The sequence below is a fragment of the Apteryx mantelli genome, chromosome 2, assembly GCF_036417845.1.
Source record: "Apteryx mantelli isolate bAptMan1 chromosome 2, bAptMan1.hap1, whole genome shotgun sequence".
NCBI lineage: Eukaryota > Metazoa > Chordata > Aves > Apterygiformes > Apterygidae > Apteryx > Apteryx mantelli.
Genome location: NC_089979.1, coordinates 128,550,255 through 128,573,724, shown reverse-complemented (window position 1 = coordinate 128,573,724; position 23,470 = coordinate 128,550,255). Strand labels below are relative to the sequence as shown.

General features: G+C 36.2%; 1 protein-coding gene across 1 annotated transcript in view; it reads left to right on the top strand.

Moving 5' to 3' along the window:
* KCNH8 (potassium voltage-gated channel subfamily H member 8) overlaps nt 1–23,470 on the top strand; it is a 207,709-nt gene that overhangs the window by 160,796 nt on the left and 23,443 nt on the right. Inside the window, exons 10-12 of the mRNA XM_067292476.1 lie at nt 3,406–3,605; nt 5,596–5,845; nt 9,919–10,133. Of these exons, the coding sequence (XP_067148577.1) occupies nt 3,406–3,605; nt 5,596–5,845; nt 9,919–10,133 (665 nt within the window). The remainder of the gene's footprint in view (nt 1–3,405; nt 3,606–5,595; nt 5,846–9,918; nt 10,134–23,470) is intronic.

Genomic DNA, 23,470 nt, shown 5'->3' with positions numbered 1-23,470 from the left:
TCCAGTGGTACTAAAAAAATGCTCAGTGAATTATTGGCCTTTTTCCCTGTCCTGAAAATGAGTGGCAGTAATATAATTAATCATCCAAGAATGATATCGTTTTGATTTTGACAATGTCATAAAACCACAAGAAACTCATTAATTATCTTTGATGGTGGCATAATGTTATATAACTTTAAAATATAAAGTGGTCTCTGTGAAATAGGATTTTCATTATACAAAATCTGTTAGAATGAAGAAAGGGTTTTCATTTCTATTAAGAAATCAAGAGAGATTCTGAGTAGGGCATTGGTGAATATTTAATGCACTTTGATATGGCAGAGCTTCTGCAAACTTAGTAGGGTAGAATATAAAAGAGTATCAAAGTACCCTACATCCATTATTTAGTTCATTTATGGCTTTGTTTTTCATTTCTTATATTATTGAGTGTTAGATCTAGTATGCTTGTGCACTGAACAATCGTGAGGAATTAGTGGACTGAATATAGTAAGAGGGAACTGAAAACTGAAAGCCAAAGTTACTTGGAGGCAAGTGGGTGGAAGAACGATTTTGCATCTGGGAGAGTCGAGGAAGCAATATACATCCAGATAAGAAAGCAGAGCAAGCTGGTTTGGAGGAATTGTGCTGAGGAACTGAGTCCCTATTTGAGAAAATCAGGAGAACAGGGGAACATGAGGAAGGAGTTAGCACCATACAGTACTCACTGGTGAACACACGTCAGCAAACTCTATTAGGAACAAAATATTAATCTGTATTACTTTAGGGTATAAGATATTTTCGTTTCTTAAAAAATGTTTTGATGTGTAGCTTTTGCTGATATTTAATTTTAAGATACCCAAATGGAAAAATGATGTAAATGATGTCTCGAGAAAAATTATATAAGAATTTTACTGTAGTTATACCAAGCCATTCCGTTATAATTATGTAATTATAAAAGTTGTCAGAAAAAAATTGAGTTAATTCAGCAGATAAACTTATATTCTTGTCTTTTGCCTGCCTTTCAGTATTTGTTCTTCTTGTGCATGAATTTGACAATTACGATTTAGACAAGTAATATTTTAAAGATAAACCATCTTATCCTATATAATTTTTCATCCTAAAATTGGAGAAAGAAATTAATCATTAACATTTTAACCAGAGTTCCCAGGGCATCCAGCTTCTGTAGAGTATAATCCAGTACTATCCTCTTGCTCCTTGCAGACAACCTTGGTTTGCGCTGTCCTGTATTTGTCATGTTCTTTCAGCAAAACATTTAGAGTTTTGGGTGCAGAGGAGGAACAAGCAAATTTCTTCTGTGCTCAGGATCAGACCACCCCACCTCCTGCCTTATCCTGCTGAGTTTACATCCCATTGTTTATCATCCTTCCCTCGTGTGCAAGTGATTGAAGTGCCATTTTTAAGAGGCATTGCCCAGTCTAGTAGCTGTGGTCCCTTCTGTGATCAAAGGTGTTCCTCTGTTCTTTAAACAATAAAAATGTAAATTAGAATATCCATTAGAATCAAGGCTGCTTTAGAAATACAGTTACTAGACATTATTAACTTATCTTGCTTGGTTTTAGAGCGAACTAATTAATAGATTTCTTATAGAAAGTAAGACGCTCTGAATTAGCAGACGCTAAATCATTTTGTTTTTAACATCTCAGTTACCCACCTGTAAATCTCATTCCTCTGTTCACAAGGTAATATGAAGGTGAATTTGTTCATGTCTGTGGCACGCTCAAAAACTTTAGTGAGAGGCATTGCTCACTTCCTAAGGATGTTTTACTTCAGAAATGTATAGCTAATGCAGGGGTACAAAGCGTTGAATGTGTACTTTGTTTCTCTACTATCTTCCTGTTGTGCATTGTAATTTTTGAAGCCATTGAAATTTGAATTAAATGTCTTACATTTTCTCTTAAAGTACCTTTTGTGATTTACAAGGAGGAGGAAGAGAAAATGCACAATATCATGCACATAGACTCATATGGATTTTAATGTCTGTGACATTTCAGCATTGTCACTCTTACAGAAGAGTGGCATATTACTAATGGACTCATATTAGCTTCATATCAGTTGATCACCTCTACAAGAATGCATACTGTATTGTGAAATTACATCAGACTAGAGTGCTTTCTCCATTCTTCTCAACTCCCTTCTCAATAAAGCCATAAGTATTCTTACTAGATACTTTTGTTTGACTCAGCCTGTAAAAATTTCCTACTCTCCAAACTAAAGAATCTTCTGCTTGTTTCTACCATGTAGCAACATGATTAACCACCAAAATGCATTCTTCCTCCTGCTATTCCCCTCGTCTCTCTCCACTCACCCCGGACTTCTGTAAATTGCCACACAAGGTCAGCGTCTTGTTTGTCCTGTTTATAAACCAATTCCTTAGCTGCTCTGTGGAGTCTGTCTGCTTGCTTTCAAGTGCTATAAAGATGGATGTCCCTTAAGAGTAATAATCAAGCTCTTTAATAGTTTTTTTGATAAACAATTTGTAAATGTGTATATTATATACCTCAGATCAATACCACATGACAGACAATCCAGCAGTGATTTTTTCCACTGATAATCGGCAAGCACATTTCTGCACAGACAAACAGAGACAAACTGTATCTGAAAGCATTCCTTCAATTTTGCTTCTGGTCTTTTTATTCCCAAGCCAGTCTCTAATTGCAGACAAACCCATCTATGTCAGAACTTACTGATAAACAATTTCACAACATATTTGACCTTCTCAAGAAACATAAGAAACCAGGTTGTCAGTTTGAATGTATTATATTTTTTTGGTTTTTAACCTGAATTTTGACTTTCTGCTTTACAATGTTTCATCTGCATTTTTTTTAAACATCCTACTCCCCAGAATATGATACATGTCTGAATATAACTTATAATCTCATTCCACTGCACGTGGGCCCTCATTACGTGTAGATTCACATATGCTTTGAATTTGTATTTGTGTGAAATCTCTGAAATCTATTATATTCTATTTAGCTAGTAACTGGCCATCTGAGTGTAGTTTTCATACTGATGAATAGTTCTCCATTATTTCCTGAGCTTGCCTTCTTACATGTGTTCATCTGTTGCCTTTTTTCTTAGACTATAAACTTAATCTGGCTTCGACATTCTTTTGTTTTTTTAATCTGATGATCATATAGCATCAGGTGTGGTGCTACCCTGTTCCATAACTATGACTGCTAGTGACACAAAAATATAAATAAATAATACTATGAGTACTGTTATATATTTCTGATGGAGTCTAATACTCAGAAGCTTTACTTTATCTGTTAATCAGGGAACACTTGTTTTCTATGAAAATTGTCTTGATTTTGATTTTTTTTAATCGATTTTCTATGAAAATCATGTTCTATGACACATTTTAGTGTACGGCAAGTTACTCACTCACATAATTTCTGTCCTCCCTAGCTTTAATGCATGCCTTGGTGTTTGGCAATGTGACTGCCATAATTCAGAGGATGTACTCCAGATGGTCCCTTTATCACACAAGAACCAAGGATCTAAAGGACTTTATACGGGTCCATCACCTGCCACAGCAGCTAAAGCAAAGGATGCTTGAATATTTCCAAACCACATGGTCTGTCAATAATGGAATTGATTCCAATGAGGTAACCAAAGGGGTGCCAGGGGTCATGTGTTTATTTGTTTTGATTATTGACTTAACATTGGGGGGTATTTTGAATTCCCCATTTGTGATGGTGGGTTTTGTATGAAGTTGTGTATTAAAAGGAACATGCCTAAAAATAAAGGTGGGTTATCTCAGGAGGGATGTGCTGTTGAAGCACCTGTTTTGGAACATCATATTATATATTCAAATTTCAACAGAGCCAACTAAATTCCTCATAATTCAGAAATACTGAGAAGACATTCATTAGAAATCTTTTGGGTGATGCCAGAAACAGTCTAATGAGTTTTTTGCCTTTCACTAAACACTAAAAATCTTCTAGTATTTTTTTTTTCAAGGAAAGACTTCTTGGCTGTCCTCTCCTCCCTCCTGCATTTTCTTCTCTTCATTGAAATCCTGTAAATAAGTGGTTTGACCTGAAAGATGCTGTCTTGATGTTAATGTTATTTATTTCCCTATATTTTTCACTAATGACTAGTATGTGAAAAGTAACATGACAGCAAAAAGAAAAGACAGATTTCTGGTTGTGTGTTCACTTGCTAGTTTTAAATGACTTGTCTAGGTTATATTTTATTATACTCCAGAAGAAATCATGACTTCTCTCAGCTGGATTTCTTGTTTGAATGAACCATTCCCTTCAGATACTGAGCTGTTGTTATATATGTCATTATAAAGCCTCTAAAAGTAATGTGGAAATAAGAAAAAAGATTTGGGGTTAAGAACATTCTTTTTTTGATATGTTCTTTTTGTGGTGTGCACAGCACAAAAAATGGGATTTTCAACAGCATCCTAGCAACAGAAGGAGCCTAGTAAAATTTTCAGAGCTACAAAGAACGTTTAGATATCCAGGCTTTCTTAGATTTGGTTAAGAATCAGCTTCTGTTTCTGTACCTTCTGTACCTTCAGTCCCTCTGAAAGTCGATGGCTACTGAGCTAAAAGAGCAGCTTCTGGAGAGACCATCAGTATTTCATGCTTTGCCTCCCATCCAGACAACTGCCTTGACTAAACACACTTGGTCAAGTGTTAGTAGACTGTGTCACTCTAGTGCGAGATCCCCTCAAACTAAGGAGGACAGTACCTGAAGTTTTTATGGTGCCTTGACAAAAGAAAATATAAGATTTTAACAGTTGCATGCCATTCTCAGAAGATTGTCTCTGAGCAGAAAGAAGTTCCTCTCAAGTTTGCTGTTCTGCAACAGATCCTTTGTAAAACTAATAAAAAAATTTCATCAGGTGTTAGCCAGGCTGCAGTGGGAACTTGCCTAAAATTAAGACCAAGAAAAATAGGGAAATTATATGGATCTTTCTTTCAGTTTCCATAGATTCTTCCAGTGATCATGCGCCTCATCTCCATTCCTTTCCCACATCTTCTTCAGTGTCCAGTAGCAAAATCATAAAAAAAAAAAAAAACAGCCTGGTTGTGATAGGTGAACTATATAGAGCTTTTTTCCCAAGTAATTCCACTTCCAGGTGTTTTACCACAAAAGAAGCAATATAGCCTATTAATGAATATTATACTTGCATTTTTAAAGAAAATCAAAGCTAAGTTCATTTTTGCAACATTTTCAGTGTATATGCCACTTTATAGCAACAGTTTTTGTCACGCAAAAATGAAATCCTCAAAACAGCCTACTGTGTTCTAACAACTCAGAAGAACTCAGACAAGGTTAAATTGTGCAAAAGGAGGAGTTCTTACACAAAGAATTGTTGGCTTTTTTGTCTTTTTTTTTCCATAAAGGTAGAATTTTTATGTTATTCCTGAAATTTATCAGTGTTTATCAGTCTAAAGATTTATTAAGCACTAAGACATATATATTTCACTTTTTAAAAAAAAGAGAGAGAAAAGAAAAAAACAAGGGGAAATCTTTGCATCAGTGCAATATGTGCAGCACTACTAAATCAAATCACTTCTGCAGAAGAGGAAATAAATTATTTTACACTTCACGTCACCCATTTTTCTCTTTTTTGGACAGCTTTTAAAAGACTTTCCAGACGAGCTGCGTTCAGACATCACCATGCACTTGAACAAGGAGATTTTGCAGCTCTCCCTTTTCGAGTGTGCCAGCCGTGGTTGCCTCAGGTCTCTGTCTCTGCATATCAAAACCTCCTTCTGTGCTCCTGGGGAATACCTGCTCCGGCAGGGAGACGCCCTGCAAGCGATCTACTTTGTATGCTCAGGTTCCATGGAAGTCCTGAAGGACAGCACGGTGCTGGCGATCCTTGGTATGTTCATAGTTATAGCTTCAGAGAGAAAGAAAGGCCCTCAAATGTAGAAAGTAAAGACTGGTGTTAAAGAGAAAGTACAGACATCTCCAGAATATCACTTAGACCACTATTAATTGATGGTTTAATGTGTCCTTGTCTTCTGAGAGGGAAAGAATTTGTTCTGATTTGAATCTGCTATTCTTACTCCATAGACATCCCTAGATGTCTAAAATTTCCTTGGTTTTTGCCCTAAGGAACCTTCAATTGCTAGAGTGTTAGCTGTGTAATATTTCACTTGTAGCCTGATTTTCTAACTTTTTATGCTCTCTCCTTTTTATGTAAGGATGTAGCTACCGACATTTGGTACAACTTGCCCCTTTCAACCAATCTGATGGCAGTATTGATGCCTCAGAGGGTAGTGGAAATATATTCCTAAACATTTTATGAAAATTGGTGACCAGGTCATGTTCCCACTAATGCTCCCAAATGAGAAAGGGAGCAGTGTGCCTACTCTCATACTTCAATGAATGCATAGAAACACACAGGCATTTGGTGAAAAGCAAGGATTGTTGGCTCTGCTGGCACTGGTGGCTCAAAGAGCTGCTTTTGTTAGCTAATTGATGCTGCCAGCAATCATCTGAGTTTATTAAAACAGAGAAAGGCCAGAAATTCTGTTCTAATAAATTCTGTTTAGCTGTTGTTTGCTAGATGAGTGCTTTGACCAAATGCTTTGACTTATCTAGGGTCAAGCATCTCTGTCTGCTAATTTCAGTAACAGGCCTCAGTCCAATGACTACTAAAACAGATTCCCTTTATCTTCAGCTAAGGGACCATTAGACTTTTCTGACTTAATGTTTATAAAGTGCTCTGATGAAGTAAGATGTAAAATTTTACTCTAAATGTAAAGAATTATTTTATAATGATGTAAATACTTTTTGTAGATTTAAATGTATTCTTTCTAATAACTTTTAATATTCTTATAAAGCAGAAGTAAAATGAACATTTCCTTTTTACTTTCCTTCCTGTTTTGTGGGATTGTACTAGACTGCTGATAATACTAGCTTCTGGTCTTCTGTAATTCAATTTCCTTTATTTTACTAGCATTCATTTGATTGGTCTTTTTTTAGAATATAAAACTCTTTCATAATTCTAATTCTGGTGGGTTAGTGTTTGGTTGCTGAACCATTCTTCCTAACAAGCAATACAGTTGCAATGCAACATGAGATGATCTGATAAAATAAAGCTGTTTTGATTCCCCTTGAAGCTATTACTTGATACATTATAATGATGATTATGATCTTTTATAAGGAAATATATTTTAACATAACATAAATATACTATTTGAGCATACGTCTTAGAGTTGTTTAAAAGTATTAGCCATAAGTGATTGAAAAGATATCCATAAAGAGAACAAATTCATAATTTTGCATGTCACAGGTACATTATCAGACAGATATTTCTGCATAAACCCTTATAAGTCTGTTCTCCAATGAAAAAAAAAGTATATAAAACAGAAGACCTACTAAGATTAATCTTATATGACTCTGTTTAAATAGCAAATGTTGATATTCAAGGTACAATCATTTTACTCCTGCAGTAATTCTATATGAATCTTCAGTTCAGTAGCTACTGTATCTGCTACATGCTTTTCATTTGAAAAGAAACATACATTTGCATTACCAGATAAACTGTGGTGTCTTTCAAGCTGATGTTATTTCATCAAAAGCTGTAGCTACAATCAAATACAAGCCTAACATTTGTTCGAAATTATTTATGCATTAGTGTTGTGAAAGCTGTTTATACACCTAAACAGTTTCTAATTAAGGTATTTAAAATTCAGTACTGGTAAATCTGAAACATTTTTTCCCATATACCTATTTACATGGCCAGCAATAGATTAAGTGTGCCAAACATCTGCTTAATATAATCACAGAAATCTAAAGAATTGATGATATTTATGTAAAAAGTAAAAGTAACATATTGCTTAGCTTTATATTATATTTGATTATGTAATCATTACAACATCATGTGACGAACATATAGCAAAATATGTTGCTTTGTCATCTATCAGATTTACGGTTTTCATATTAACCTGAGCTAGTACTGGTTCTCATTTATACTAATAGCAATTTCAAGAGACCTAAAAGTATCATGAATATATTTATATTCTTAATGTAAAAGAAAATCTCTCACTATTCTGGGTTTATGATAAGCACTCTTGAGAAATTTATACAAGCTCCATGTAAAGCAAGAAAAATTCACAAGCAGTATAAAGCAAATTATCTTATTTAAGCAGCTTTGGGGAGGGCTGGTTGCTTGACTGCTTAGTCTAACTTACTCTTTGAGTTCACTGTTTCCTGTGTAATATCCAGCTGGAATCACATGCTGGGTGGATTTCAGATCTTACAATCTTAACTTATTACTCAGGTCCACAGATAAAATCACAGAGTAATTGAGATTGCAAGGGACCTCTGGAACCAACCCAGTCTAAGCCCTGCTCAAAGCATGGCCAGTTTAGCTCAGCTTGCCTGGGGCTGAGTCCAGTCAAGTTTCAAGTATCTCCAAGGATGGAGATCCCACAGCCTCTCTGGACAGTCTGTTCCAGAGTCTGACCACCCTCACAGTGAATTCCTTTTTCCTAATTTCTAATCAGTTTCCTTTGTTGCAACTTGTGCCCACTACATCTTGTCCTAACACTGTGCACCTTGGAGAGGAATCTCCCTCTGACTCCTCTACGCTCTCCCATTAGGTAGTTGAAAACTGTAATTATATCACCCCCTTTGCCTTCTCTTCTTAAGGCTGAACAAAACCCATGTTTTTCAGTCTCTCCTTATTCATCATTTTCTCAAGTCCTGTGATCATCTTGGTGGCCTCTTCTGGACTGGCTCTGCTCTGTTAATGTCTGTCTTGTACTGGGGAGCCCAAAACTGAACTCAGTGCTTCAGATGCAGTCTGGCAAGAGTCACATAGAGGGAAAAAGTCCTTTCCCAGGACATGCTGGCCACAGTCTTGCTAATGCAGCCCAGCATGTGGTCGGTCTTTGCTGCAAGGAAGTATTGTTATCTCATATTCAATTTGTTGTCCACCAGGACCCCCAGGTCCTTCTCTGCAGAGCTGCTTCCTAGCTATTCATCTCCCAGCCTGTACTGCTGTGGCAGGGAGGGTCCATCCCAGGTGCAAGACTTTCCTTTTTCCTTTTTTTTTTGTTATTAAACTTCATGAGGTTCTTGTCAGCCCATTTCTCCAGCCTCTCAAGGTCCCTCTGAATAGCATCCTTGCCCTCCAGTGCATCATCTGCTCCCCCCCACTCCCAATTTAGTATTGGCCATAAACTTGCTGTGAGTACAATCCATCGCACTGTCCAGATCTTTAATAAAGACTGTTCTTGAGGAAAGACCTCTAGTTAACTGACTGCTCTTTAGACTTTATACCTCAGATCAGATGTTTATGCAAGCTTTTCATTATAAATTTCTCTGCTCTTTAATATGTGGTCGGTTGTGATTTTTAATACATCCATTATTCTAAGGCAGTTTTGCCCATAAATGAAGTTATAATGGCTTAAGAATCTATTCTTTTTTCTTGACATAAATTACTTGACAAATTGAGCTGGAAATCTATTATTACCCTGTACAACCAAGTTACATCACAAGGTGGCTATACATCCATAGTTGTCACAGGTTGCAAACATTTTACAATCTAAATTCTAAATAAAAGTATCATTTGAAATGAGGATCTAAACTTAAGTCATGCCGTTGTTATAAATACTTTGTTACCATCTTCCTATTTTAACAAAGAAAGCCAGAAACAGTTTGTTCATGTCTTGAAGTACAAAATCACTCCTGCTATTAATTACTGGTGTAAATCCTAATTTTATACATATTTCCTTGATTACCCCTTAATTGCCTATAACATTGCACCTGCAAAAATAAAGACACCTTTTAGATAGAAATACCTTATAATGTTAGTAATTAAACAATACAATAGTAACTATGGGTTTTAAGATACAGCAATTATGTTAAACAGATTTATAATTCAAAAGAGGAGTCAAGAATTCATGCTTTGAAGATGATTCTTTTCCTATTTTCTTTTAGGTAAAGGAGATTTAATTGGAGCAAACCTATCCATTAGGGATCAAGTTATTAAAACAAATGCAGACGTTAAAGCTCTAACGTACTGTGACCTCCAATGCATTATCCTCAAAGGTCTCTTTGAAGTGCTCGACCTTTACCCGGAGTATGCTCACAAGTTTGTCGAAGACCTACAGCATGATCTCACATACAATCTCAGAGAAGGCCATGAAAGCGATGTAAGTATCTTTAAAGGTCTCTGCAGCTATTGTTTCCTTTAAGATGTTTCTCATAGCCAGTTCTCATGATTTTATCATAGCAAAGAAACAATACGTTGATTACTTTAAAATGACCACTCATTTCATTTGTTTGATAATTCAGTCATTACCTACATGAATTTTCAATCAATTAATCAGGTCATAAACAGAGAACATGTTCTTTTCTATAGAGAACAACATTTAGTGGAAAACAATCTTCTTTAATCATTTTTTCCTTTTTTGGCTTATGCTTTAAAAGAATTTCTAGTTATTTAAAGCATGTGTCCAAATAAAGGCATTAATCTACACCTTTTCTAGAACCTAATATGCCAGTTCAATGAAAATTCATTTCATTTCACTACCACTTCATAGTTAAAAATGTGCCACACGTTCAAAACGAGAAACAGTTGTTTCTCATCACACTGCAGCTACAATGTGTTTTGTCATTTAAACCAGGAATTTATGTGAAAGTTGAAATAATCAAAATGTGGTAAAACCTACAGTTGCAAGAAATTCCAGATAAGGAACTACTGAAAGACTACAGTATAGACTTACCAAAGCTCTTTCACTAAAATTATATAGCAAATGTATATTCAGATTTTAATACTGAAAAGCTTTTGTGACGTTCTCCTTTTGTGACTTGATCATGTGAGGGTATGAAGATTGTGGGGCCTGGGAAAATGCTTAACGCAGTCTGAATAGTGAGGGCCAAACTTTGAACAGTTCAGGTATTTATCTTTTTATTGTGCTTCTGTTTATCCCATGGAGAGTAGGAGTATTTGAAGCACATGAGTAAGGATAAGGATACTATGAAGATCATGTATGAATGTCAGACCAAATCAGGGAGAAAAAGGTTATCTGCTTGGGGAGACACCACCCAGAGGTGCAGAGCTTAGAAGTAGAAACTCCACATAACATGTGACTGTTACCATCCACGTAGCCTAGACAGCCACGCACTGCTATAAAGCCACTCACTGCAGCTTGGCTGGTTTCTGAGGAAAAGTGTCAAGGGATGCCCCTGTACACACCCAGATGTTATGTCCTCTCTACTCATATCCACTTACACGTGTTTCTGTGCAGAAAAGTATTGTGTGCACTCTTCTGCAGCACATTAGCCTATGAAGAACATTGCTGGCATGAGGGAGCTCTAGGCTGACGGGACTTCACAAGACTGTTCTAGTGCATGCAAGAACTGTGGACCAAGGCCTTTTTTCCACTCAAACAATCAATCAATGTGATAAGTAGCTTGATGTCTCTCTGTAAGCTTCTTACTGTCTAGGTGTCCATTGGCACCAGTGTTTCTCCAACAATGCTCAATAAACAATTGCAATAGAAAGGTGTAAATATATAAATATAGACTTATAGAGGGGAAAATAAACCGGCATCCTGTTTTGGGGGGTCTTGAAATACTCCAAAACTTCTTACCATTGAAGACAACAGCTGGGAGGGTACTTATCTGTGCTGAGAGCATGAAGCTTTTATAGCCAACACATTTTCCTTGGGGAGGAATGAATGCTTAATCTGAAAAGGAGTATAATTCCACTTAAAGATTGGGTTTGCAGTTGGTTGCATTCTCCTCTCCAGTTTTGTCATGGAGGTTGACGCATCCCCACAGTGTATCATTTTATATTTTCCTGTATGCTGACAAACTTGAGGATAGCCGTATCATTTGCATACACATTACACTTTTACAAATTAAGGGCGACTGCCCCCACAGTTAGAGATGGTTGAGAGCATGCCTGCCCGTCTCTTAGGTGAGTGCACAGATGGGAAAAGTATCTCCTCACATGCACCTGTGAAGATGGAATTTAAAGCACTGAAGGACATATTAAAGCACCTTCCTGCTTAAAATAGGAACATATTTTCAGACTTTGTGAATACATACTGTATTTCATACTATAATCCATTGGTTTAAGATTAAATAATAATGAAAAAAACTGACACTGAGTAGCACATAGAGATCTCTTAGTGACATTTTCTCCTACATTCTGGGGTTAACTATCTCCTCCTTATTACTATTACTTCTCCTGCAGCAGAACCAACCTTGGTCATGTGCATCTCATTCTGATCCCTTTGCAGATGTCAACCATTTTATTTATCAGTAAGAATGAAGAGCAGGAATAGGGTGGCAAAAGATGGTGCTGCCACAGACAAAGGGCTCACCAAACGAGGGCAGAGGCCGTGGCAGTAGCAAGTGTGCCTGGTCAACCACTCACTTGCTGTGCTTCACCCAGGAATGCAGTTCCTAGAAAATACCATGTCTACCTGAATAGAACGCACACAGAGGTAATCCATGAGTTATCTGATGGTTTTCTCATAGAATATTAAGAAGAAGAGATAGCAGAAGTACAAGTAATGTGAATGAAAATGGTGCTGTTGGGAGAGTTTGACAGCTGTGACATGGTATCTTGATGTCTCTCTGATATAGGGAGATTTTACTTTTGTGCGTCTTTAAGGCTTCTGCAGCTTTACGGAAAGTTTTGGGTTCGGAGGGTTTTTCCATAGTTAGTTTAAAGTTAGATTGATTCATTTGAATATGTCAATTTCTCATTTTCTTTTATCTTGGCTGTTTGAAGTGAGTGCAAATTTGCAACTGAATGTGAATTTAATGCTTCTGGAAATGGATCTGTAACAGTATTTAGGGTCAGGTGAACTGCAAATTGGCATAGCATGAATTTCCCCATGACGACTTGCCAAGTGTCTTTCAGTCCTAACCTACAACAAAATTGCTTTTCCCTCCATGGTCCACCAAAACTGGCTTAGGCTGTGGTTTTCCAAACCTTTAAGCCAGGATTGAAAAGGTGATGCTGCAGAAAGGTGTACCATCCACTACCCCCTCCCTTTTGCTGTTGGAACTGCTCATCACTGAGAAAACTGAATAAGAGCTTTTAAATGAATTAAAACAAAGTGGACCAAAAAGGGACAGGAGTAATCAGGAGTTTCTTGATCCTGAAATGTCAGAGTTGGATACTTAGAGCCAGATCATGTGTCTACCCCTACCCACACAGATACCTCTAGGAAAATATGTTTTGTTTGTTTTCTTGATCCATTTGGAAGTCTAAAAATGTATACAACAATATACTCCATCTGCACTAAAAAGCCAGGTAAGGTGTAATGTTGGAAAACGCTCCAGGACTTCTATAGCCATGTCACTTTTCAGTAAAACAAAGAGGAACTGTAACAGGATTTCCTCTCATCAAGCAGAAACTGCAGGTATCTAGTTATAGAAGAACTGAAAGTATTGTTTAAACAATCTTGGAAGAAAAGCTCAGGAGATTGTAAGTACAGAACTGGCAATGATATAACTGTTTCAACCTCTAATGAGAAACAGAGAAACAGAGAGATATGGAAATAGGGAGATAAAATTATCAGTGGGACCTCATGATAGGTCTAAAAAAAGGGATCCTTAAGTGATTTATGAATATAACCATTAATGTGTGTGCAGCCACACTGGCAATGCTATTGTGCCATCTTTTTATATATTCCTATCACAGCAAGATTTGAATTAGAAAAAAAGTCTGTACGTTGATTATATAAATTCAGTTTTTTGCTTTCTTTGCCAAAATTCGCTGGAGAAACTAGTAACTGTTCTTGTAAATGTACTGAATGATTTTAGGGCATTTAGGAAAAGCTCATTTGTTTGGTAGCTGGAGGGGTGACATTAAACAATTCAGCCATTCAGATGTTTCAACCAATTTGTCAAGGTCTGTGGCTATGATATCATAGTCATGAAATAGTTTGCACAGATTTCTACCTCCTCCCCGCCCCGATATTTTTTACATTGTATATTATAGATTGCACATATAGAAGACTGTGAGAGAGCCATATATCTGATCTGATAAGGCTAAGCAGTCATAAGAAGGCTCTTACAACATCTAATATAATTATATGAAAGAAAGTGGAAATGATTTTACTACCCACTGATCCTGGAAAACATGTGCTGTTCTGTAGATTTAGAGAGCAGTAGCAGATGTTCTTAACTCTGAACTATCCTATGAGAAACTTAGGTTAGGTAAATATTTGTAAAATATCATTGTGGGCTTGGTAGCAACTTATTGTTACTGATTATTTCTTGTGTTTACACAAAAGTGTCTGTAGTGTCTACAAAATTATTTGTCTGTTTAAGAAAAACAAAGGTTGGGTATAGCCTGACTGATAAAAAGTCCAAGGGGCCTCCTTGACACCTATGGATCCCTCAAGCTGTAATGAAGTCCCAAAGGAAGGCCTGAAGCATGCAGGCACAATCTTTGACTCCCTAGAGCACTATCAATATGTGTCTTTTTCTAAAAGGAAAGATGATATTCCTGAAGAATCGAAAAACTATCCTTGCTGACAGTATAGGTAATTAATAAGAGCCAGGTTTTCTTATGTAGCATTAAAAGTAGTGTCCTGCCTCTTACAGAGAGCTTCCCTTCCTCCTCCCCAAAAGGAGGAAAGGCTATTCTCTTTAAAAAGAAATACTGTGTCTCTGAAAAAGGGAGAAAGACTGGCTCCTTGGAGTGTATCCACGGTATAAATGAAACATAATGACAGAGATTGTGCTAGAAAGGTGGTAGATTCTTCCTCCGTTGGGAACACTGAGTCTCTCTGCAAGTTTCCCCAATTATAAAAATAAAAAGATAAGAAAAAATAAGAAAATTAAAAAATGCAACCAAAAAGCAGTAAAGACAAAGTGTTTTTCCCCCCCAGAAGGCATTGTCTGAAAAATGGCTTTTAATTCTTGTCCTTCTGAAACACTGGTATGTAGAACTTATTAAACCTTAACTTTTTTTTTTTTTTTTTTTTTAATATAATCAAGCTCTGGTTGTTATTAGCAATACCACACAAATTACAAGGGATACCCCTCCTTTTCTTCTGGGAAACCAGACAACAGGCCAAACCTAGTGTTCTTGACAGTGAAAATGGCTCTAAGAGCTCTGTAGCATAAAATAGAGGGCATAGTTTGGGAAGGAAAATATCTGCAGCTTCTGCTCAAAAATAAGCTGAACTTTCTGGCCCATTCCAGCTAAGCATTAAGCATTCACTTTAAAAGCATACACATGTATGCTTTTATCCCACTTTATTTCTAGATTTGTTTATTTCTAGACTTTTTTTTTTTCAGTGCTATCTAGTGGTTTTGTTCTTGTAGGCAGACAAATGGATAGTAAAAAAAAATATTTTGAATGCAAGCACAAAGTTGAGCTAAAAGTCTGCCTATTCAGTCTGTACATTATTCCTCTGACATAAATTCATTCTTGCCTCTTCAGTCTTGATTCTTCTAGATATTCTAATACAGGTCTGTTGAATTTGAGTGCTGTTTCCCAATAAAGTAATAACTCGGAAGGAATTCTATCTATCTGTTACATATTTGATTGTCTATTATTCACAAACCATGGAAACAGAATGTTATTTCTGATTTTAGTACCTCTTTATTGTCTGCATAGTGAATAGTCTCTTGTTTTAAAGAAGCAGATCATAGTTATCCTTGTTACAATTCTATAGATACTATGAAAAAAATAACAAGGATGCTTTTTTTTGTAAATCATTGCTTTTAATTTTGGCAAGTGTTGCAAATAGAAACTTTAGTCACATAATTACTTATTCATATGTTTAACTTTCAGGATGCCAAAAATCTACTGATTTCTTGGATATTACCTATGTGTTATAGTAAAACCTTGAAGGACTAGGTTCTAAAGCAGCTCTTACTACACTGCTACACTTTGTCATAATTCCTCCACTTCAGCCTAGATCACAGCTCATCCTGTACACTGGACAGCAATAAAAGGTCCCAAAATATTTTCCGTAATAAATAATTTCCATAAAAGATTTCCAGATAATCCCAACCATCTTTTAATAGGGAAGTGGATTTTGCCACATTGCCCAGCAACTGTATAGAAAGCAGTGACTACTTAGGTAAGGTAAAAAGCCCCTTCTTTGACATCTGTGAGTGTGGACTGATACCTTTTAGGAAAACTTGTTATTTTTAAACAAACTTGCATGTAGTTAATCACCCACCTTTGTTAGCAGCTTGTCTGGCAGCAGATCATGTATTATTACTGTAGGTGTAATTGCAGTATCACTGGTGCTTGATGTCTGTCCTTGATGTCTGTGGCATAATAGGTATAAATTTGGCAAAACGAGAGACCCTCATTTAGTAGCGATTTTGTGTTTCTGTACAATCAGTATTACAAGTGAAATATAGAAGTGAAAAATTCACCCAAAGCAACAGAAGTCTAACATTTTATCCATGTTATTATTCTGAAGAAACTCAAATATTCCTGATTATTATGTTTCTCTTTTGTCCATGTGTACTTGGAAGTCGCAGAGAACAAAACCCCATTGTTCCATTAGCGAGCCTAAGTGCCTGACCACTGTATGTCCACAGCCTTCTGCCTGCCAGGCCTTGTATTCTCATTTCTCCTTTACATCTCATTCTGTATGAGAGGGGGTCTGCAAAACTCTCATCTTCTCAGTGGGTCTAGTATAGAAATGAATGTGCTCCTCACACTATCAAAAACTAAAATCACTTTTTAAAATTATGAACATGCAATTGGCTCTGAGACATGACTCCTGATGTGTTCATTAGAATAGGTTTCCTAGCAGCCCGCGTGCATGGCCTACTCTGCAATCAGTGCTACTGTGAAATATTGTTCAGCGCTCTCTCACACTTTACAAGCTACTCGGATTTAATTTTTCTTCCATGCTTCTGGGAACACCTGGTCTTTTTTTCTCTTTTCTTTTTTTCTTCCCCTTCTATTTCTTCCCTCTGTTTATTCCTCTTTATTCTCTCTTTTCTTTCCCTCCTCTTTTCCTTTCACTTGCCTTTCCTTTCCTTTTCAAAATAAATACCCCTATTGGTGAAGTAGACAATACTCACATAACCTCACTATACTTCTTTGGAAGGACAAGTAGCAGGGTCTTGAAGCCATAGAAGGGCACATGACCATCTTGGTTAAAAAACAAAAACAAAAATAAAAAATAAAAGAGCAATTCTTTCACCTGTTTTACACTTCATTTCTGATTTTAAATGAGTGAGAAACTGTTTTTTTCATCTGGCTCCTTGCAAGATATTTCACAGCTCTTCTACCCGTATTCATGACACTAAGCATGTTTTGATGGAACTGTGTCTATTTAAATTGGATACTAGTTTCAGACAACTGATTTTGCTACAATATTCTCCTCCCTGTACAGTTTTACATTCAGTCCTTCCTCCACTTCTTTAACCTGGCAACTACCTGCTTCACTCAGCAGGGGAAAGGGGGTGACCTGGAGCTATAGTGCAAACCAGGTTTCACCCCTTTTTGGTGTCTTCCAGCCCATACTTTTTTTTTTTTATTTGCAGTCACTGGTAAGCATGATGTGTGGTGGCTTTGAGCCATCAGTTCACTGACTACCCCTCAAGATACTCATCTCACTATCACGTTTCTAATATATCCTTCAATGTGATATAAGCACTGAGAAATAATGCCAAAACACATAATTCAGAAAGGACAGACTGGTATGTCTTTTCTCTTTCAGTCTTGGTGCCCTTTTCATTTTCTTCCCCACTATCCTTACCTAAAGAATTTTTTTCTTGGTATGCTCCCATCTCATTTTTTTAATCTTCAGTTATTCTAAATATTTTTGAAAAGAATGACATGCAGCCACCTGTGGTCTCCTTTTTTGTCCTTTTTTGTTTTTATTTTTCCAATCTGTGAAGATCTGTGGTCATGACTTATTGATGCTATTAGATCATCTTTTCAATCGTTTAGTATTGTTTTCCATTAATTCTCTGTGTTTTACAAGTCTTTTATTTTAAGCCTAAAACAAATAGAGGATGGGCTGTAAGGATGTACTGCAGGAGGTTGAAGAGAACAAGAGGAAAATAATCCACTGAGTTTTGTTTGGAACTATAATACACGTACGTAACCCACCTTAAAATGCCTACCCCTGTGGGCACTCTCTGCCTCTTGTGACTGGCTTAACAGCTAGGAATTATGATCATTAGTTAGACATTGTTTGCAATAAGACTACTAAATGCTTATATATATGTTATTAGAATTTTCACAACTGGACCTTAGTGTTGTCTGGAAAAATATAAACAATTTTTATTGTAGTTTAGAATTAAGATGTTTAAATAAGTGACAAAACTTTACTTCTAATTTTAGCTTTTGAGTCATTTTGAACTCTCTCCATTCTCATTCATTTCACTTCCTGGGATTATTGCATTCTGCCTCAGATAATAAAGCTTAACCAGAGAGTTCCATGTAGAAAAAATCCAGGAGAGTAAAGCAGCTTATTGATGTTTTTGGAATGTGGTGCGAGAAAGGTATCACACTGTGCCAAACAGAATTTAGGCAGGAATGCTGGCTATCAAAGAGTACTGCCTTGGAATCTAACCATTTCTATTTTAATTACACAGGGATGCTACATAACTTTTGCCAATATGCTTCAGTGTGCCTAGGAAAATATAATTATATAACCTTTATAATATTAGTATTATATCTTTGCTTCTGCATTGGAAAAAATGGAAAATAAAGCTAATTTTATATATCTTGTACTTTACAATGGAATGATATTAGAGGGGCTTTTTTGGTATTTACATTTATTTTACATTGACACACCAAAGATCAGTAAGTGGCCTAAAGTTGGAAGCATTCTTCAGTAATCTATCCTGTTTAAGATAAAAACAATTTATGAAGAAAATGAGAATAATTATCGGAAAATTTTCTAGGAGAACACTAGTTCTGAAGCCTCAGAGTACCTTTGAGATATAATGACCATGCCAGACTGGCTTATATGGTAAAGTTCCTGTATCACTTGCATAGCCATTATAACCTCAGAATACATGCTGAAGTGTGTGAAATTAGAATATGATCTAGTCTTTGAGCAAACTGTCTACAATCAGAGCAACCTGCACATCAAGTAGGCATTCTACATGGATACAAGTATGCATTCTATGTTCCAATTTTATAGAATTTTTAAGTACAGTTTTTTTAAAGATCAGAGAAGCAGAGAATCATAGAACAGCTGAGGTTGGAAGGGACCTCTGAAGGTCATCTGTACCTACCCTTCTCCTCAAAGATATGAAAGCATACAAAAATTAAGAAGGTATTTAATTTATGTATAAGTGTGATTTACGGTTTTGATGATATAAAACTAAATACATCAGAATATTTTCCTTTTTGTTCCTCTATACCTTCATTCAGTAAAACTAGAGCTAGAGAAGCTACCTACATAAGTGTAACTAAAGCCCTTCTGAAAATTCAGCTCTTACCTAAGGCTATATATCAGTTTTTGAATGCTGTGATAAACAGCATAATTACTATACTAACATACTTCTATATATTAGGCTTAGGGGAAGGGAGAAAATGAGACAGCTTAGCAGAAAGCAAAGCTTTACTTCATAGGGACCCTATACCTTGGATGTTTGTTGTGTCTCTTATTATTGGATACCTCTCAGTGAACCTTGTGTTAAGCCTGTTCTGCAAATGGATTAGAAGTGTCACCAGAAATGCCATGTTTGCTAATTAACTAATTGGCACACTTTCCTCAGATATTTGGGTTGATGACAGAAATGTCAGAGAGAGTCAAGCACTGACCATTTAACAATAGGCCTTTGTAGTCCAATGTTTTCTGTGGTGTTTCTGTGAAAAGAGGCATTAGTTCATTGCATGCAGTACCCTGAGGAAGAACTGAACTAACATCCCAAGGTCACACTGTGCTTTTGGAGATGCTGCTTTCTGTTGAAAATAGAGGTCATCTACTGTGTGCATAAAACACAGGTTTATGAAAAGGGTGGCAATCCCAGCAGTAATCCATAAACCCAAGCAGAAGAATGTCAATCTAAAGATGAAATAGAATTTATGAATGCAGAGTTTAATTGCCCAGGTTGTATTTTTGGTCTAAATAGTAAAGTTCATTCATTTCTTAAGTGCTGTTGCTTCTAGAATGGCAATATATGCATAGGATAAAAGGTCTGAGAGAATCCTTTTCAATGAAAAGCACTGTGTTATTAATTAATCAATTGTATTTTAAATCAGTCACTGGCGGTTCCTTCTGCCTTTTCTGAAATCATTGTTTGTCTGTGTTAACCCTGGCATTTTTTCTGATTGCAGGGCTCTGAGATGGATTTTAGTTGTCATTAGCAAAACTGTCTTGCACAGATGGCACAATCCTTTAGACATGTCAAGACTTATTGCTGGATCCTTTTCATGGGATGCTTTGGCTTTGTAACCTTCTGCAGGGGCTTATATTATGAAATTACTGCTTTGGAGATGGTGCCAGAAGGAGTATTGGAATGGCTCTTGTTTACAGCCATGCTCAGTATGAATCAAATTTCTGTCGCTTTTTTTTTTTTTTCCTGAGCTATCCATTATTCACATCTCTATTATGACTATGTATAGCAACCAGCTGAATAGGCTTAAGGCCCAATCCCAAACTCTTGTTCTTGTTTCCAGTCTGTTTCTTGTAAAAGCAACAGGAAGCAGGACTGGTTTATATGAAAGAAAATTAATGTGAGCAAGAATCTGAATGCATCTAGGCATTGCCTGATGGGCATATAGGACCAGGGGATATGCAATCAGAAGGCAGTGGAATCATGAAAAACTACAGGCATCAGTTTTTGGTGTTGGAAAGGAAGATAATAAGATTCAGGGGTGGTGAAATTTCCACACAGCTGTTCTGAAATCTCTCTTGCTTTTCTTTTCAATGCACTTGCAAAGGAAGGTAGACCAAAGAACTTTTATCTTAGAAAGATTTTTTTTATCCTAGCTTAAAGAAGCGAGTTATTTTGATAGGTTTAGTATAGTCCTATTTTTTTCAAATAAATAGTCTTTGCAAAGTCCTACATAGTGGTGAAAAGTGTGTTAAATCATGTTATTCCAATGGCTAAAGACTTTACATTGCCATTCTCTTAATACGGAAGAAAGCAGGAAAGACTTATTTTTTGAGTCATGTTCATTGAAACTACAGAACTCAGGTATTGAGTCACTTATCCTACTTTTGCTTTTTTTCAAGTGGTTACTCTTGTAAAATTTAGTCTTTTATATATATTGTCTTCTATTTCCTTTCTTTTAGCAAAACTGATATAGATTAATACTGAGTTTGGTTTCATACTGTGCTACTTTGAAAATTAAAGTATTTTTTCCATCCACTTATTGAGTATCCATGTTGGCTTAGTTTCTAACCTATGTAGCACTTCTTGAGTAATGAAGCTGCAAAGAGCTCCAAAGGACTATGCACTTAGATTTTCTGTACTGTGTGTCCATGCAATAAATTGCATCACAGGGTAATGAAGTTAAGTTGGCCCTCTTACTTAACAAGGTTATATACTTTGCCTTCTCCTGGTATCTTCACATGCCAGGACATGACTTCATGCCCTGAGATAAAATCATGAAATTCCTTTACTTTCAAAGTTACTGCAAGACTGCTGCCTTTGAAGGCAGAGGTTTTACATAAACATAAATAAAACTTCAAAGTTTTATTTTAATATAGAAGCTACTCTTGCACAGTTTCTACAGCCTTGGATTGAGGACTTTAATCAGATATCAATCCAAAGTTCCAGTCCTGCAAACATATACGAGCCTATGTGACTTTTAGTTTCATAACTTAAGCATATGCCTTAGTGTTTGCAGGAAGAGGAAGAATTTTGAGTTTTATTGCCTTGAAAGGTGTTAGCATTTGTTGTAATTTCTATAGATAGGATGTAAACCTTCATCAGAGTGAGTCTTCTGTCATGACTGCAATCATGCAGCAGGAATATTGAAAAGTTTTCTTCGCAATATTTTTTATCTGATCTAACCTGTAAGCCATTCCAAAAGTGCTACCTGCCAGAACAACATACATCTGTGTCAGGTCTGTTGTCCATTTTAACAACTCCCACTTTTGTTTGGGGGGCAGGGGCGAGTAAGAATATAAAAGCAGAAATGACAAATTATACCAACCACATTTACCATTGATTCAATTCGTGACTGGGACAAGGGACAGAGAGGTTAATTTTTGTTGCAGTGACATGTTTACCTTTTTAATAAGAAATGCAATAGATCTCATATTATTAGTAAAACAATCAAAGTATAAGTAAATGTTTTTGTTAATGAATCCAGTGAAATTATCCTCCAGGTTTTAAAGAAATACATGAAAAGCAAACTTTAAATGCCTAAATATGAAAGCTTGCATGAGAAATCTGAATCCAAAAAATATTCAATCACAAAAAAAGCTTATCCAGAGCAATCACACCCAGTCAATTTTTGAATACTTGGACTAACTCCACAAGCTATAATAATTTGTTCAGAAAATAGGGATGATGTAGGATAATGACTTAATAGAAGGTTGCAAAGATCATGGCAATTCACCGTTATTGGTCACCTAGAATAAAACAGATCTGTTTTTTTACTTTTGCTGCTCATTCAGTATGCTGTATGCTGTAAGCAGAGAATGCTGAAAGCATCTGCGTCTACAAACTATATCTGGTTTTTTTTTTATTTTATTTGCCCAGTTGGTAAGGAAAAGAGATAAGAAGGAATCTGAGAAAATAAAGGAGCAAGCTCGTCAATTATAGAAAGTGTAATCAGTATATGTACTTATAAAACAACTGTATATGACCTAAGAGACTCTTCAGAATTCCTTTGTCAGTGGTCTGTGATTTAAAGGATTTGTGATATTTCATTGAAGAACTTCCTGATTACAAAAAACTGAGGGCTGAATACGTGTAAGGCATTAAGCTTTCCAGAGGTACAGTAATCCCTTGTTATGTGCTCATATCTTTTCCATACTACACAATAAGTTTGCAAAGAACAGAACATATGGCATGTGTTCTGTTCCCCCCGTCCCCCATTCTGACATTGCTCCTAAACAGGTTTTTTTGTTTTTTCCAAATGCTAACTAAGAAAATTAATATTCTAGCTTGATTTCAAATCCTTTCCCGAAACAGTATTTTACCCTTTTGACCTTCAGATGCAAAGTATTATTCATATATTTTTGGATCCTAGATTTGCAAGCAAATCAGTGAAATTATATTTCTACCTCTCAGGAACAGTGATAGGAAGGCAATAAGAATGAATCCAGTAAAAGCTGATAACATTCTTTTGAGCCTGACAAACACAAATTTACCTACTTGGACATTTTCTGGTTTACTACCAAATTTAGCTGTATCTCTATATTTCTCCTTTTATCATTTTATAATTTTAATTGATGGCTTGGTTTGGCTACAATTTCCCTTAGAAATTCTTCTATCGATGGCTACTGTCCCTTGGCCCTGGAAAAATCTGCTTCAGATCACTGGTTTCTGATAGCAAACCACCAGTGTTTTCAGGTGTGAAAATGCCCTTTTTGTGCTTGTAATAAGCAATGATAAAGATTAC